Genomic DNA, 14,383 nt, shown 5'->3' on the forward strand with positions numbered 1-14,383 from the left:
TTCCCGGGATTTTCGAGAACTGGAGCTTGTAGCCTAGAATATTTCTTTCTAAATGATGTGAAAATCATCTTGTTTACTCACCCACAGAAAACAATATATTGATTTAAATTTTCTATGTCACTTTTTGTTGGTAAAAGTCGTATGCGAGAGGGCGTGAACTATCATGAATATCATTGTGATTTACACCTGAGAAGACAAATGCCCGCATAATGAGCTGCATAATGAGCCATTCAGTCAGCTATGCCACTAAGAGGGAGGAGTTACAAGAAAGAATGTGAGGACAAAAAATAAATGTATATATTTTTTGTTTATTATTTAGACTATTTAACTAGCACACAAAATAACATTAGAAGTAAGCAAAAGTACAGAAGACACAATTAAGGTGAAACTGCAAAAAAAAGGAAAGTGCAAAAAAAAAGGTAATCAGGAAGAGTGCAAGATAAAAAAAAGGGACCACTTTATCATAAAGTGCCCAGAATTGCACAGTTATAGGTCTTTGTGCAACTCCAGGAAACAGTTCACATCACATGCCTGGCATTTCCAAGGAATGTCCTGTCTCTTACCAGACATTTTAAGCGTTCTATAGATATATTTATCTTGTATTTGAGGCAAGTATTCGCTGAGATTCGGGTTGTTTCATTTATGTGTCTGTGAAGAGAGGTGACAGAGACAGAGACGGCAGATAACGCACACTTTATTTTGTTTATTCTACAAAAGTATAGCGTTTTGTTTTTATCATGAGTGTATACAAAAAAACAGTAAACACTTTACAGATTCGATTGATGTATTTCTCTTATCTGTAAGATAAAAACTGGAAGTCCAATTTAAGTTATTTTCGGCGTTATCAGGAGATTAACCCGCAAAACGCGTATATGCGTTAATGGACTTCAGAGGGTTTTAATGCATTACAATCGCTTTTTAAAAAGACCAAACTCAGTAAACAAATCATTAATTAAGCATTCTATTCACAGACAAACATATATGATACGTTTAATTACGCGTTAAACATTTTCCTCCCATAACCTGCTTGTCTGTAAACAGAATGCTTTATTAAAAATGTATGGTCTTTTAAAAACACCGTTGTAATGCATTAAGCCACTTTAAGCGTAGAATGTCCCGAACCATTCCAGCTGATTGAAAAGAATCGGCTCAATAATGGTCACAAAATGGGTATCGGAGGAGATGAATTTGGAATTTAATATAGATAGATGATACTTTAAAGTTTTAACTCAATATTTGACCGCAGTGGCTGTGAGACAACTGCATTAAAATAAGAGCACGATGCTCATGAAATTGCGTTCTTTACAGTTTACAGGTATGTCCTTCAGAATCATCACTGGCAGGTAGAAATAAAAGTTTCTCGATTTCTTCACTTCATAATAATGAGGAGGAGTATATTTTCCTGAAATAAACGAGAAGAAAAAGTATATGCTTTGCAATGTAGCCTAGTAAAGAAAATTATATATAATATATAAATTGTCTCTGGTAGAGACCAGGCGTGGGGCTTTTATTATGAAATGTTTTATTATGAAATGTTTCTGAACGACGACCTGGAAGTACAAACTACGTCAGTGAGTCGTTGATTTCACGTCCACACTGGATTAGATTTAAAATGTTTAATAAAAAGCCACGCAGAAATTTCAGGCAAAGGAAAAATGAATCCAGCGATGAAGATGAGAATGAAAAGCTCAGCGGCGGCGATGTCGGAAAGGAAATGGAGAAAGCGGATTCAAAAGCGGATTTGCCGCGAAAGAACGTTAGTCCGAAGGCTCGCGAGTGCGACTCTAGTGACGCTGAGGAGCGCTCAGTCACCGCACTCCAGTCCAAAGACACAAAACACCAGTCAAAGAAGAATACACTCAGCTTTCTAGATGAAAAAGACTGTGAGTATTTTATTACAACCTCTCAAAAGCACTAAATATATTTATTTCAACGAAGAAACTTGACTCTTACAGCCACCGAGGAAAGTTTTACAGTGAAACGTTCAGTCAACAGTGAAGTTGTGTTCCAGGCTCGGAAGAAAGACGCTTCTCCTGCACCGTTAACAGGCTCTCAGGGTGTGTCTGTTGTTTTGATACCGGCATAGTTCTGCAGATTGACCGTTATGATCATTAACACTTCATTTGTTTTCAGTTAAGGAGAGTAAGGATGTCCGTGTGCAATCTGACAGTGATTCTGATTCCTCGTTTGAAGACATTCCTCCCGACAGCGATGAAGGAAGCTCTTCTACCATGTCGAGTTCATCTGGTTCTTCAAAACCACAAAGAGGTTTGACTACATCAATAACCCTCTGGGATTCCTCAATAGGGGTGACACTTGTGATATTTAATTTCAATAAAATGTATTCTTTAATATTTTCTATTTTGAGGGGATTTCATGCTACTAAAAATATTAATTTCCAATTAACCAGTGGTGTCAAAAGTACTGACATTCATTACTTGAGTAGAAGTATAGATACTAGGGTTTAAAAATACTTTTGTAGAAGTTGAAGTATCAACTCAAGCTTTTTACTCAAGTAAAAGTGTAAAAGTACTGGTTTAAAAAACTACTTAAAGTATAAAAGTAAAAGTAATGTAAGGAAAAAAATGCCATTAAGAACAAAAGCTTAGGCCGCACCACAGGGGCCTATTGTGCACTACCCCACCTCCTCAAAAAAACATTTTTCTAAAGGCCATAATGACTATAATGTTATATTAAAATGTTCATGTTGAAAAATTTGGGATGCACTAGGCTACCTGTTTCAGCCGCATATATGAAAATACAAAAATGGTGTGCACATCCCAAACATCCGATTAGGACGCAGGTGCAAGACAACTAAATGATATAGACAAATAAAGAAGTGAAGTCTGAACACTGAAAACTACTGCTCCAGAGGAATTTAATCAAGCAACGTTTCGACCTTCAGGTCTTCATCAGCCGCATATATGCCCATTTAAAATGAACGCACTTTAGTACAATGCAAATACATTAAAGGACTAGAGATATGATGACTAGTTACCAGTAACTATTGTTATGGTCCAAAAAGTCAAACTTTAGAGGCATGTCATCAATAAGCTTTAATGGAATGTAAATGTACATCCAAGCTTAGCTGCAGGAATCTGCGAGGGCAATGGACAAGAACATTGGTGCAGGCTTAGTGACAATTACACTTGTATGGTTGTCTATTTACAATAAACATTATAGTGCTGTCAAAATGAATGATTAATCCAAGTGATTAATCAAAAACTAAAACTGAAAAATAAGTCATAATCCTGATACCTTCTTGATTGATAGCTTCTTGTATTCGGTACATCTGCTATGCACCTAACCTGTGCCTGAACCGATACTTAAAAAAAAAAAAGAAACTATGGATAAGTTTAAAGAACATTACAAATATTTAAAATAAATCCATAGCTTTCACCCTGGATGCTCTCATTTCTCAAGTTATGCTTCCCTTAATCTAAGGCTAATAAACGTATTTCACAATCTGGGTCATTATTTAATACAAAACCACACATAATGTTTCTACTGTATCTCTGTCAATCACTCTGATATTTAGTTAAGATGAGTGCTGTCTGTTACTGTCTTTAATCCGTCTGTGAATTACTGTATGCTCATTCTTTATAAGGTAGCAACAATTTCGTTTTTAAAATACAGTACTGTGCAAAAGTCTTATGGAAAAATTAGTATTTTCACCCCAAAAAAGGGTTTTAAGCCAGTTATTTATATCTTTTGTTGTAGTGTGTCAGTAGGAAATATCAGTTTGCCATTAATTTTAATAATAATCTAGTGCGATTTTGAATGCACAAGCAGTTTGACAACGGCAAAATTAATGTTTGGAAATGTAAACTGATATTTTATACTGACACACTACAGCAAAATATATAAATAACTGGCCGAACACCATTCTTTTAAGTGAAAATACTAACATGTCTAAGACTTTTGCACAGTAGTGTATGTATAAAGTACGTATGATTAAATTAAGTATATTAAAAATAAGTGTAATTAAAGTATGTGGTCGTTCATATGTGTTAAGGGCTAGATTTTCGCTGGAGGAAACGGCTGTGGTGTGATGAGTGAAAACTTTACAGATGAGAAACCGACTGCTTCCTCGTGACCTTTTGTAAACTGTATTTATGACAAAGAACTGCACAGATGCGGATATTCTAACAATCTATCGATAAACGCATACCTTGTTTCCTCTGTTTGTTTGCGCAACACATGCGCTGCTCCGCTCGCGGTCTGCGGATTGAAGAGCGCGCTGAAAGACGGGAGACCGGCCTGATGCCGGTTTCAAATGAAATTTAAGGGGACTGACTCTGAGGCGATCGGATACAGGTTCCACACCCAACCCTACTTTAAAGAAATATATTTTTTGATAAACGAACCCAAAACTGGCTATGTCCTTGCTGGAGTGTGATGTGATTTGTGTCATGTTGCAGGTGCGATGGATCGCGTACAAACCAATAGGGTGTCGGAATGGTATCTGTTTATACTTCTCAACCAACCACAATCAAATTCACTCCATCCGGATGGCGCAATTTATCTGGATTTTTTTTTAATGATGACAAGCCGGAATGAAAACAAGCCGAAATGAATAGCAGTAACGAAGCTATTTTTAAAATGTAAGGAGTAGAAAGTACAGATACTTGCCTGAAATGTAAGGAGTAGAAGTAAAAAGTCGGCTGAAAAATAATTACTCAAGTAAAGTATAGATACCCCAAATTTCTACTTAAGTACAGTAACGAAGTATTTGTACTTCGTTACTTGACACCTCTGCAATTAACACCATTTATTTCTGTATAAAATAAAACTAATATTAGGAAACCTTTTCTAATGTGTTCAAGTAGCAAGTAGCCCAACAGTTTTGTACTTTTCCAAAGTATACATTTAAAGGGTTCTGAAATGCTCGTTTTCACTCAATATCCTGTTAATCTTGAGTACCTATAGAGTAGTACTGCATCCATCATAACTCCAAAAAGTCTTTAGTTTTATTATATTCATAAGAGAAAGATAGTCTGTACCGATTTTTCCCGGAAAAACACGACCGGCTGGAGGCGTGACGTGTGGGCGGAGCTAAAGAATCACGAGCGCCAGTAGGCTTTTGCGTTGAGAGCGTCCAAAACAAACCATGGCTAACAGTCAGATTCAGCGTATATTTATGATCCAGAATCGGATCCAGAGGCTGAAATTTAACAAGAGCAGCATCAGCAATGACTTCTCTGTGTGGTATGTACTGAAACTGTATATATTTGCTTAGCGGTTTTGGAAAATGACTAAGTTCCACTCTGTCGTCTTTTTTTTTTTTTTTTTAAAGCTGTACATGTGGAAAGTGCAGTTTGATGACAACATTGCATGTTGTTTACTTGATCTGCTTACGCGCCGATAGCTAAGTTAACAACACACAGATATTTGAAGCAGTTTTACTCACCGCCTGCGGTTCCAACACACGATCGTGACCCTTTTTCGTTGGGACTGCATTATCCTTAAGAAATAAACAATGTGCAAATCCGGCATCAAACTGGGCCTTGTTTGTAAAACAAGCATCTTCGAAATGCAGGGAACAAACAAAAACACTTGCACAACTCCATTGATGCTCTGTAAAAATAAACTCCATCCACTGGTCCCTTAATGCTGTTTTTTTTTGGGAATCTGTGCAGGGTTGTCTTGCCCTGGCAACCAAAAAACACGCGTCTTTTGTGACATTTTGCAACGCTCTCTGATCAGTGAATGTCTGCTCTCAGTGCTGTGCTAAACGGGAGCGCGTTCTTCCGGCAGAAGTGCGTCAGGACCCATATAAGGAAATTCCGCTCCATCTAACGTCACACAGAGCCATACTCAAAAAAAACTTTCCGAAACTTGTGACAAACCGGAAGGGGTATTTTTGGAACCGAAATACTCCTTCAAACGTACAACTTAATTTTTGAAACTTTGTCCATGTTTAGCATTGGAATCCAACTCTTTAACAGTGTAAAAAACTCAGTATGCATGAAATAGCATTTCACCCCCCCTTTAATGTTAGATTATTCAGTTTAAATGACTAAAGACCACCGGAGAGTCTAAGCAGTATTTCACTGAAGTATGTAATTTGTCATTATTTACTCTCTAACACTTGGAAAAAAAGTGGAGTGTTCCTTTTAAGTCTGGTTGTTAATGTTATTGTTTGTTAAAAGCTGCAGTCATCATTCCTGATGCAAAAAAGATTCATGCTGCAAAAGAGAAAAGGAGACAAGCCAGAGCCCAGCAAGATTACATTTCACTGGATTCACCCCGCACTCCTGGAAGCCTACAGGAAGAAGATCCGAGCAATGGAGAACAAGACAGTGACAATGAGCTGGACGATCATGAGCGCAGAATCGACTTTGCACCCAAACCTAAGACTCTGAGAGAGCGAATGGCTGAGAAGATGGGTGAGAATCTTGTGGTGCTACAGTACTTGTGTATATTAAAACACTGAAGTAGATCTTGAGATAGATGACATGTTCTGTGTTTGTTTTCTGTAGGGAGTGATAGTGATGAGAGTTTTTCTGACAGCCAGGAAGAGGAAGACCAGCAGATTTGGGAAGAACAGCAAATTGGAAAAGGAGTCAAAAGACACCAAGTGAGACCCTCCATTGTGACATGAAACATGAGTTCATGTCCTTGAGCCATTTGGATTATAAATAACATGACTTTAACTTGCTTTTTTATTACACAATGCTTTCATAGCTTTTCAAGGACCTTTCCTTGTATTCTCAGAAGGAGTGGCAGGCTCCAAGACCTGCCCGACAGAAGAAAATGGACATCCCCGAAACACTTCCAACAGTCAGCATTGATGTCATCAAGAAGAGAATCGTTGTAAAGTAAGCTGCAGAAATCCATTGCTTTTATATAAAGTGTAACTATAAACTACTGTTCAAAAGTTTTGGGGTTTTACCTGTATCATATTATTATTTAGTTTATATATTATTTATTATTATACCTTTAAAAAAAAATTCATTTGCTGAACAAGGATACATTCAATTGATTATATTATTTGACATTATGTGTGTGTACTGTGTATATTCATATGTATATATTAATGGTATCAAAATTAACAGCGTTAAAAATATTTTATATAAGACTAAACTACAGAATGTCATATTTTATTATTCGGTGATTCAACACACAAATGACTTACCAACTAAGAAGATCAGCACTTTTAGAGTTACCAAAAATAGAAAGGCAAGATTAGAGTTTGCAAAAGCCAGCAGAGTTTTGGAACTGAGTTTTATGGAAAGATGAGATCAAGATTAACCTTCACTAAGTAATGGGAAAGCAAAAGTGTGGAGAAAAAGGGAACTGCAAATTATTCTAAGCATATTATCTCATCTGTGAAACTTGGTGGAGGTGGTGTCATGGCATTGGGCATGCATGGCTGTCTCTAGAACAGGACCTCTTAATTTTAATGACGACTTAATGTATGAAAGCATAATGAATTTGGAAGGGTACAAAATCATCTTGGCTACCAATATTCAAGAAATGTTCACCGGACTCTTCAGAAAACGCTTTATATTGCATCAAGACAATGACCCAAAGCGCCCTGCTAGTTCAGTCAATGAGTTTATCAGGGCAAATGTAAAGTCTTAGATTGGCCAAATCAGTTTCAATCAATTTAAATCCGACTGAACATGAATTTCACCAGCTGAAGGGGAGACTAAAGACAACAGAAACCCCCCAAAAGTAGCAACACTTGGAACTGGCTGCATCAAAGGCTGGGGAAAGCATTTCAAAGGAGGAGACCAAGAGTCTGAAGTCTATGGGGGTCTGGGTGACAGACTCACTGCTCTGATTGCATGTAAGGGATCTGCAACAAAATTAATAGCTTTTAATATTTTACCACTGCCTTAAATTCAACTGTACCAATACTTATTCCCACATCAAATAATGGGATGAACTCTTAAAGTGCCGGCTTTTTTATTTGGTAAAATATGTATGTGTTGAAACAGCTAATAATAAAATGTGACATTCTGTAATTTTGTCTCCTATTCATCTTTGAACCATATTTGCAAATGTCTTGACTCCACAGCAAACAGAGCAATTTTGTCTTTACTAAATTATATATATATATATATATATATAAATATATATATATATATATATAGACGCACTTGCCCCAGACCAGACCTATGTGGATCATCTGCCATTTCATACTGTCGATTGATGACTAATGAGGCAGGGCAACTTACATTGCGTGATGGAGCCTAGAGAATATCCTTAAAATTTAAGATATGGGGCAGAATGCCCCTGTTTGAAATTTTGTCTCATATTTACATAACATAGTTAAGAAATATCATACGAGCTGTAGGCTAAGTGCAATGTCACACGAGTGCAAATGTGATGCTCATCTTATACAACAGTTCATTAAAAAGTTAATGTGTTATTTTAGACACAATGTTGTCTGTTTTGCTCAATTTAGCCAACCAAAATATAAAGACACATCAAAACTGTTCATCCCCAAGCAACCCACACTGACATTTAATTTCTTAATCCACATTTTGAACGAATTGAACCATGTGAACCATTTGGCACGTTGAACCATTGGCCATAGTCGCGTTGGCTTTGAAGTGACGCTGCGCAGACCGATCTGTGTATGACATCAAAGTAATTTCTCCAAATTTGATGTGCAATTAATTCGATTAATTAATCACCACATCATGTAATTAATTAGATAAAAAATTGTTACTGCTTACCAGCCCTATATATATATATATATATATATATATAAATATAAATAAAATAAAATACAAATGCAATTGTTTTGCTCCAGATTAGATTCACTGAGGGAGGTGCACCGGGCGCGGGAAGCAGACCTAAGGAGGATGCAGCTGGATATGGAAATTGCCAAGAGCTCATTGGAGAGCCTTGAAAACCATGCTGTAGATGAGCAGCTGCGGTTCTACCGTACCATGAATGTCTTCTCACGAAACCTTCTGGAATGCCTGTCTGAGAAGGTTAATCTTTGCTAAATTAACCATCTGTGTAATTAAATATATCCAAATACAGTTTATAAAGTATTGGCGGTATACTTTATTTTTCAGATGGCTTTAATAAACTCTGTAGAGCTGGACATGCACAGTCTCTATATTGACCAGGCAGAGGCGCTGATGAGTCAGAGAAGAGAAGCACTACAGGAGGAGTCTTCACAGATTCAGAAGTTAACCTGTAAGATTACAACTGATTACTTCCTTGTAGTATGTAATATTTTGTAGAGGACAATTCACATCTTATGCCCACTATGTGATTATTATTGGTCATATTTTCCATCTATCACAGGACTGAATGTACATTAATTCATATAATATTGTGTATTGTGGCTGTCTCATAGATAACACTGATTCACACAGCAATGGTGACACAACTGGAGTCTCTAACCCAACTTGGCAGAGGTGAGATGGGTTATTATGTTTGCACTTTCACCATTACTGACTGTTATTGCTGTAAATACTGCATACGCTAAGCCTGACATTTTGAAACTATAGATTACAGCCTTTGTAGGCTTTCTGAGATGCTCATAATCTGTAAATTACAGCTGTCAAAGTCATTTATCATCAGTTGTTAAATTCCCTGTGTTTTCATGTTCTAGCTTGTCTGAAGAAGACACTGGGTGTGTGCCGTGTGACTGGGAACCGACGGCTGAGCAGCAGGCAGAGCTACTAAGTAAAAGAGGTGTGAGAGGCTTCATGGAAGCACAAAAAATATTATTTTTAGACATTGTTGTCAGAGTATAGAAATACTTTTAAAGCAAAAAGACCATATCCATACTTGCATTTATAGTCCATATCAAACATGTCTCTGCATCAATAACTTAGATTCAATTGCAGATAATCTACTGAAAAAGGCACAGGAAGTGTTTGCAGATGTTCAATCGGACTTCTGGGATGTGAAGAAAATACTCTCTAGATTTGATGAGTGGCGTGTCTCCTTTCAGGAATCTTATAGTAATGCCTACATTGGCCTGTGCATCCCAAAACTCCTGGCACCCCTGATCCGACACCAGCTCATTGGCTGGAATCCTCTTCAGGTGATCTATGGTTTTTATATCTACAGTTTATTGAATCAGAATTCAATACAGGGAATTCTGAGAAGTTTCATGGCAATTTTGCTGTTCAGATCAGATCTGTTTTTGGATCTGAACCTCCTTGTTTTAGAATTTTAGCTTTCTCATATTTCCATCAAGATCTGTGTATCAGTATAAATTCAGGATTTGACAGTAATTGTTAAAAATTTTGATTATTTAATATGCTTAGAATCAAATGTTGTAAATATTACATCTTTACAGATTAAGTACATCACATATCACTATTCTACTGGGTATTTTTAGGCAGTGGTAGGTTGTTTTAATAAACCACATTTCTTCAACTGCATTACATGTTTAAGGGTGTTCAACACTTTGTTGTGCCTCTGACAGATTATTAAAATTGCAGCACTGTGCATTGCTAACATAAAAGGCAGTGTCACAATATACCGCTATACATAATAATAATGATATTTAAGATTTTGATGAAGTCTGAGAGCTTTCTGACCCTCCATAGACTGCAGCGGGACTACTATGTTCAGTTCCCAGAAAGGTAGCAAGGACATCATTAAAACAGTCCATATGTGATATCAGTGGTTCCCTTACTGTCTATGCGGCTCAGAAAGCTCTTGGATTTCATCAAAAATATCTTCATTTGTTTTCCGAAGATGAATGAAGGTCTTGCATGTTTGGAATGACATGAGGGTTAGTAATTAATGACAGAATTTTAATTTTTGGGTGAATTATACCTTTAATGATTGCATTTCACTGTATATTTTTCCTGCAGGCAGATGAAGACTTTGAGGCATTGCCGTGGTATTCTGCCGTTGAGAGGTTCTGTCACGGTCAGGGTTATGAGGAATCAGAGAACATGGATAAGACAACGCTGCCTTCCATAATTGAGAAGACTATCCTCTCTAAAGTTCAAGGTGACTATGGCATTTGCTTTATATCAGCCTGCTACATTCTACATAGAATTTGTGAACAGAATGTTTCAGAGAATTATTTAATGTCACACTTTTGGTTTTAATTTACTATTATGCATATCAGAATCTCTTGTTCTGGCTGTCTGATTGCAGATCTAATTACCTTATTAAAATGTAGCATGTTTTTGGCAGGTTTCGTGGAGCTGGTGTGGGACCCTCTGTCTGCGCAGCAGTCTCAAACCCTCACGACACTGTGTAAGAGAATACAGGATGATTATTCTGTATTTGATGGTGAACAAAGCAAACCTGTCAAGGTATTGTCTTAAGGTGTATTAAAACTTGTAACTTCATGGATGTAAAGTCAGTAAATATAATCAGCTTGTGATTTCATCCTGCAGGCTTTTGTAGAAGCAGTTATCCAGAGGTTAAGGACTGCAGTAGACAATGACATCTTTGTCCCGCTGTACCCAAAAAAGTACGTTTTATATGGATTTGTGTTTTTAATATTTGGTTAACATTTTAAAAACTCTTTATGTGCTTTGCTTGATTATTAGTGCATTCAGAAGTTTGTGTGTGATTGTCAGGTTATTGTAATGAGTTATACATTGTGCTTTTTGCTAAGGTTTTTAGAGGATAAACGGTCCCCACAGTTCCTGTTTCAGAACAAACAGTTTTGGTCTGCAGTGAAGGTTTGACATTTCACTTCTGGTCATGTTGTGACCGTTAACATGCCCTTGCTGTTTCCATATACATTTCAAAAGTTTGGGGTCAAGAGTTTTATTATTTTTAAATAAATTAATACTTTATAAGATTAACTACGTGTATTGAATGCTGCTGAAAATTCAGCATTTTTGATTATTAAATAAATGCAGCCTTGGTGTGCATAAGACTTCTTTTGAAAACCACAGTTCTTCAAAAAAAAAAAAAAAAAAAAAAATCCTACTGAACCCAAATTTTTGATGTTAATATACAGTATGTTCATGAAATCAAACCAATGTCTAGGGTCTTAGGGTTTTTTATGTTTGAATGCTGATTGTTATATGAATCTTTGTGTTTTTCAGTTGCTTGGTAACATGGCATTATGGGATGGTGTGATTCCTGAACATATTCTCAAAGAGCTGATGTTGGAGAAACTTCTCAACCGTTACTTGATGATAACTGTTCTTAACGAATCCGATCCAAATCACACCATCCAGAAATGCAAAAAGGTGCCTTTGCTTACAGTATCAATATATATTTTTTTACATATAAAGGTAGCAAAGTGGTTCTTTAATTATAAAACTGTTATTGTTCTGAAAAGATTGCAGGTTGTTTTCCAGAATCATGGTTTACTGATGTGAACACTGGATCGTCACTACCTCAGCTGCAGAACTTCAGCAAACATCTTCTTCAGACCGCTCATGCCTTATTTAAGCACAACAAAGACTCCAGCAGCACTCGGTAACGTACAACAGTGAACCTCAGACTAATGTATAGTTATACAGCAGTCCTTTCACATTATTTATGCTATTAAATAATGATTCAAAGGTATAATAAAATGTTTCAGAATAATGTGATTTGTAAGAAAAGGGTACAATTATTTGTTTTGTATTAATAGTTCTATTTGTTTTTCCCCCCAGGACACTTTTATCTGATGTGCTGTTTGTCCTGAAGAACATAAAGGCTCATGACAGTATTAGGACTATAACAGAAAAGTATCATTGTGAGGATCTGTTAAAAACTCTCCAGTAGCAGCCATCTTGTGTCGGCAGCAGGTTTTTTGTATGTTTTTAAGGTGCGAAGTCTTTTGATATATGTATGTGGAGTGAATAATTTTTGTTATTTTGGTCCACATGGTTTTCATTTTCCTTTACCTTGGTTCGAACTGTAATTTATTCCTGTCAGGAAAAATGAAATATTTTACTATTCCTCAATGTCGTTATTTTTATGAAATGATAAATGGTTCTCATTGTACTTGTTTATGCATGCCACATATATTATGGTCTAACAAATCTGGAACGTATGTCCCAAAGGAGCTGTTTCCTGGAGTTGGAATAATTCTTGTCTTGGATCAAATATTACTGGCTTAGACCAAGACGTACCATTCAGATTCACCATGAATGGGAGAATTCCTGTTGTGAAGTAACTCGGCCTTCCAAGAAAATACTCTCACAGATGTTTGAAACTGAGAAGCTATTCTGCCATCAGTTTAAGTGATGTCCATCAGATGGGAAAAAAAGTTTTCAGAAAGTGATTCCAAATATATAGTTTCTCTGTGCATTTATTATGGATGTAGTGTGGACTCTGCTATACTTCAATAGTAAGAATGTTTTTTCCAACTATATCTTTGTCGTTATGGTTCTTGGCGTGAATGAGACCTTGAAAGGCAACTCCACCCTTTACATCCTCATTCCTCCCATATGTACAGTATCTACTTTGTACTATAGTATGTAATGTAATGTATGTGCTTATTCATCAGATGCACAAAAAGATGGATTTTTAGGGGGAAAAATCTCTGCCTATAATGCAAGTGCACAGTAGGCTTCATCCATAGATAATGCTTCGCATAACTACAACGTGATAAACTTTTTTTTTTTTTTTTTACTTGACTGTAATATGCTTTACCCAATTTAAAGTCAGAAATTTCAACAATGAATGTTATAACAACATGCAAAAACAAACATCACTGGTTCTCACGTCAAACATGCATGTTTAAACTACCGTTTACCATAAATGCAATGGAAGAGAATAAAATGCTTTTTGTGCAAGTTCACCTTGCAGTGAAAAGATAATTCAGTAATCTCGTTTTTATTTTTTATAATAGTATTTCCTATTCGCATAAGAGACTTATTTTAAAACAAAATTACTGTAGATACACAAGTCATACAAGGGTTAGAATAGAGACTTGGGGATGGGCTTTATTCTGCACACCCTAGCAACCACATAGCATGCTAAAAAAAAACATGCTGGCATTTATGCAATGATATTTGCACAGGCAAGTTTATCACACATTTAGAAATTATACAAGTCTGGTTTTATATTCTGGGTCTTTTTATTTCTCAGTAGAGACTCAATAAATAGGTTTATTATTTAGTTGTGGTTTGTTTTCTTCCTGTGCATGCTTCAGTTTATGAGGGTGACATCATAACTGGTAAACCAAACAATGGCATTTTATTGAATGGATCCTCAGAGACAACATCCATGTCCATGTCTAACAGGCCAGTCCAACCAGATGTTTACATGATAAGAACATATTCACTTCTTAAATATATGTGGTGATAGAGAATCTCAGCATTTGACACAAAACTCTGAACATTTCAGCATTTGAGTTGCACTATAGTCACTGACTGACCTGTGCACACATGAATACCTCACTGTGAGAATGCTAGATCTCTCACCTCTCGACAAGTCCGTCACTGAACTGTGAGGTTTTATTCACTCCGAGTATTTCTCTTTGATTCTA

At 36.4% G+C, this 14,383-nt stretch overlaps 1 protein-coding gene across 1 annotated transcript; it reads left to right on the top strand.

Moving 5' to 3' along the window:
- The first annotated feature begins 1,548 nt into the window (after nucleotides 1–1,548).
- LOC113117351 (GC-rich sequence DNA-binding factor 2-like) lies at nucleotides 1,549–13,712 on the top strand. The gene is made up of 18 exons (XM_026285967.1): nucleotides 1,549–1,883; nucleotides 1,956–2,057; nucleotides 2,134–2,268; nucleotides 6,153–6,389; nucleotides 6,483–6,580; nucleotides 6,718–6,821; nucleotides 8,768–8,951; nucleotides 9,039–9,162; nucleotides 9,326–9,386; nucleotides 9,584–9,666; nucleotides 9,822–10,021; nucleotides 10,803–10,944; nucleotides 11,134–11,255; nucleotides 11,340–11,416; nucleotides 11,564–11,630; nucleotides 12,003–12,149; nucleotides 12,242–12,381; nucleotides 12,561–13,712. Exons 1-18 carry the CDS (start codon nucleotides 1,613–1,615, stop codon nucleotides 12,670–12,672), a joined length of 2,406 nt encoding a protein of 801 aa, XP_026141752.1. The 5' UTR covers nucleotides 1,549–1,612; the 3' UTR covers nucleotides 12,673–13,712.
- The last annotated feature ends 671 nt before the right edge of the window (nucleotides 13,713–14,383 follow it).

The sequence above is a fragment of the Carassius auratus genome, chromosome 17 (assembly GCF_003368295.1).
Source record: "Carassius auratus strain Wakin chromosome 17, ASM336829v1, whole genome shotgun sequence".
In the NCBI taxonomy this organism is placed as follows: Eukaryota; Metazoa; Chordata; class Actinopteri; order Cypriniformes; family Cyprinidae; genus Carassius; species Carassius auratus.

Bases quoted from the DNA above. Each gene is read 5' to 3' on its own strand.
- LOC113117351 (XM_026285967.1), top strand. From the start codon at position 1,613: ATGTTTAATAAAAAGCCACGCAGAAATTTCAGGCAAAGGAAAAATGAA. The intron at 11,256-11,339 runs GTATTGTCTTAA...TTCATCCTGCAG, and splicing joins AACAAAGCAAACCTGTCAAG to GCTTTTGTAGAAGCAGTTAT. The intron at 11,631-12,002 runs GTTTGACATTTC...TGTGTTTTTCAG, and splicing joins AGTTTTGGTCTGCAGTGAAG to TTGCTTGGTAACATGGCATT.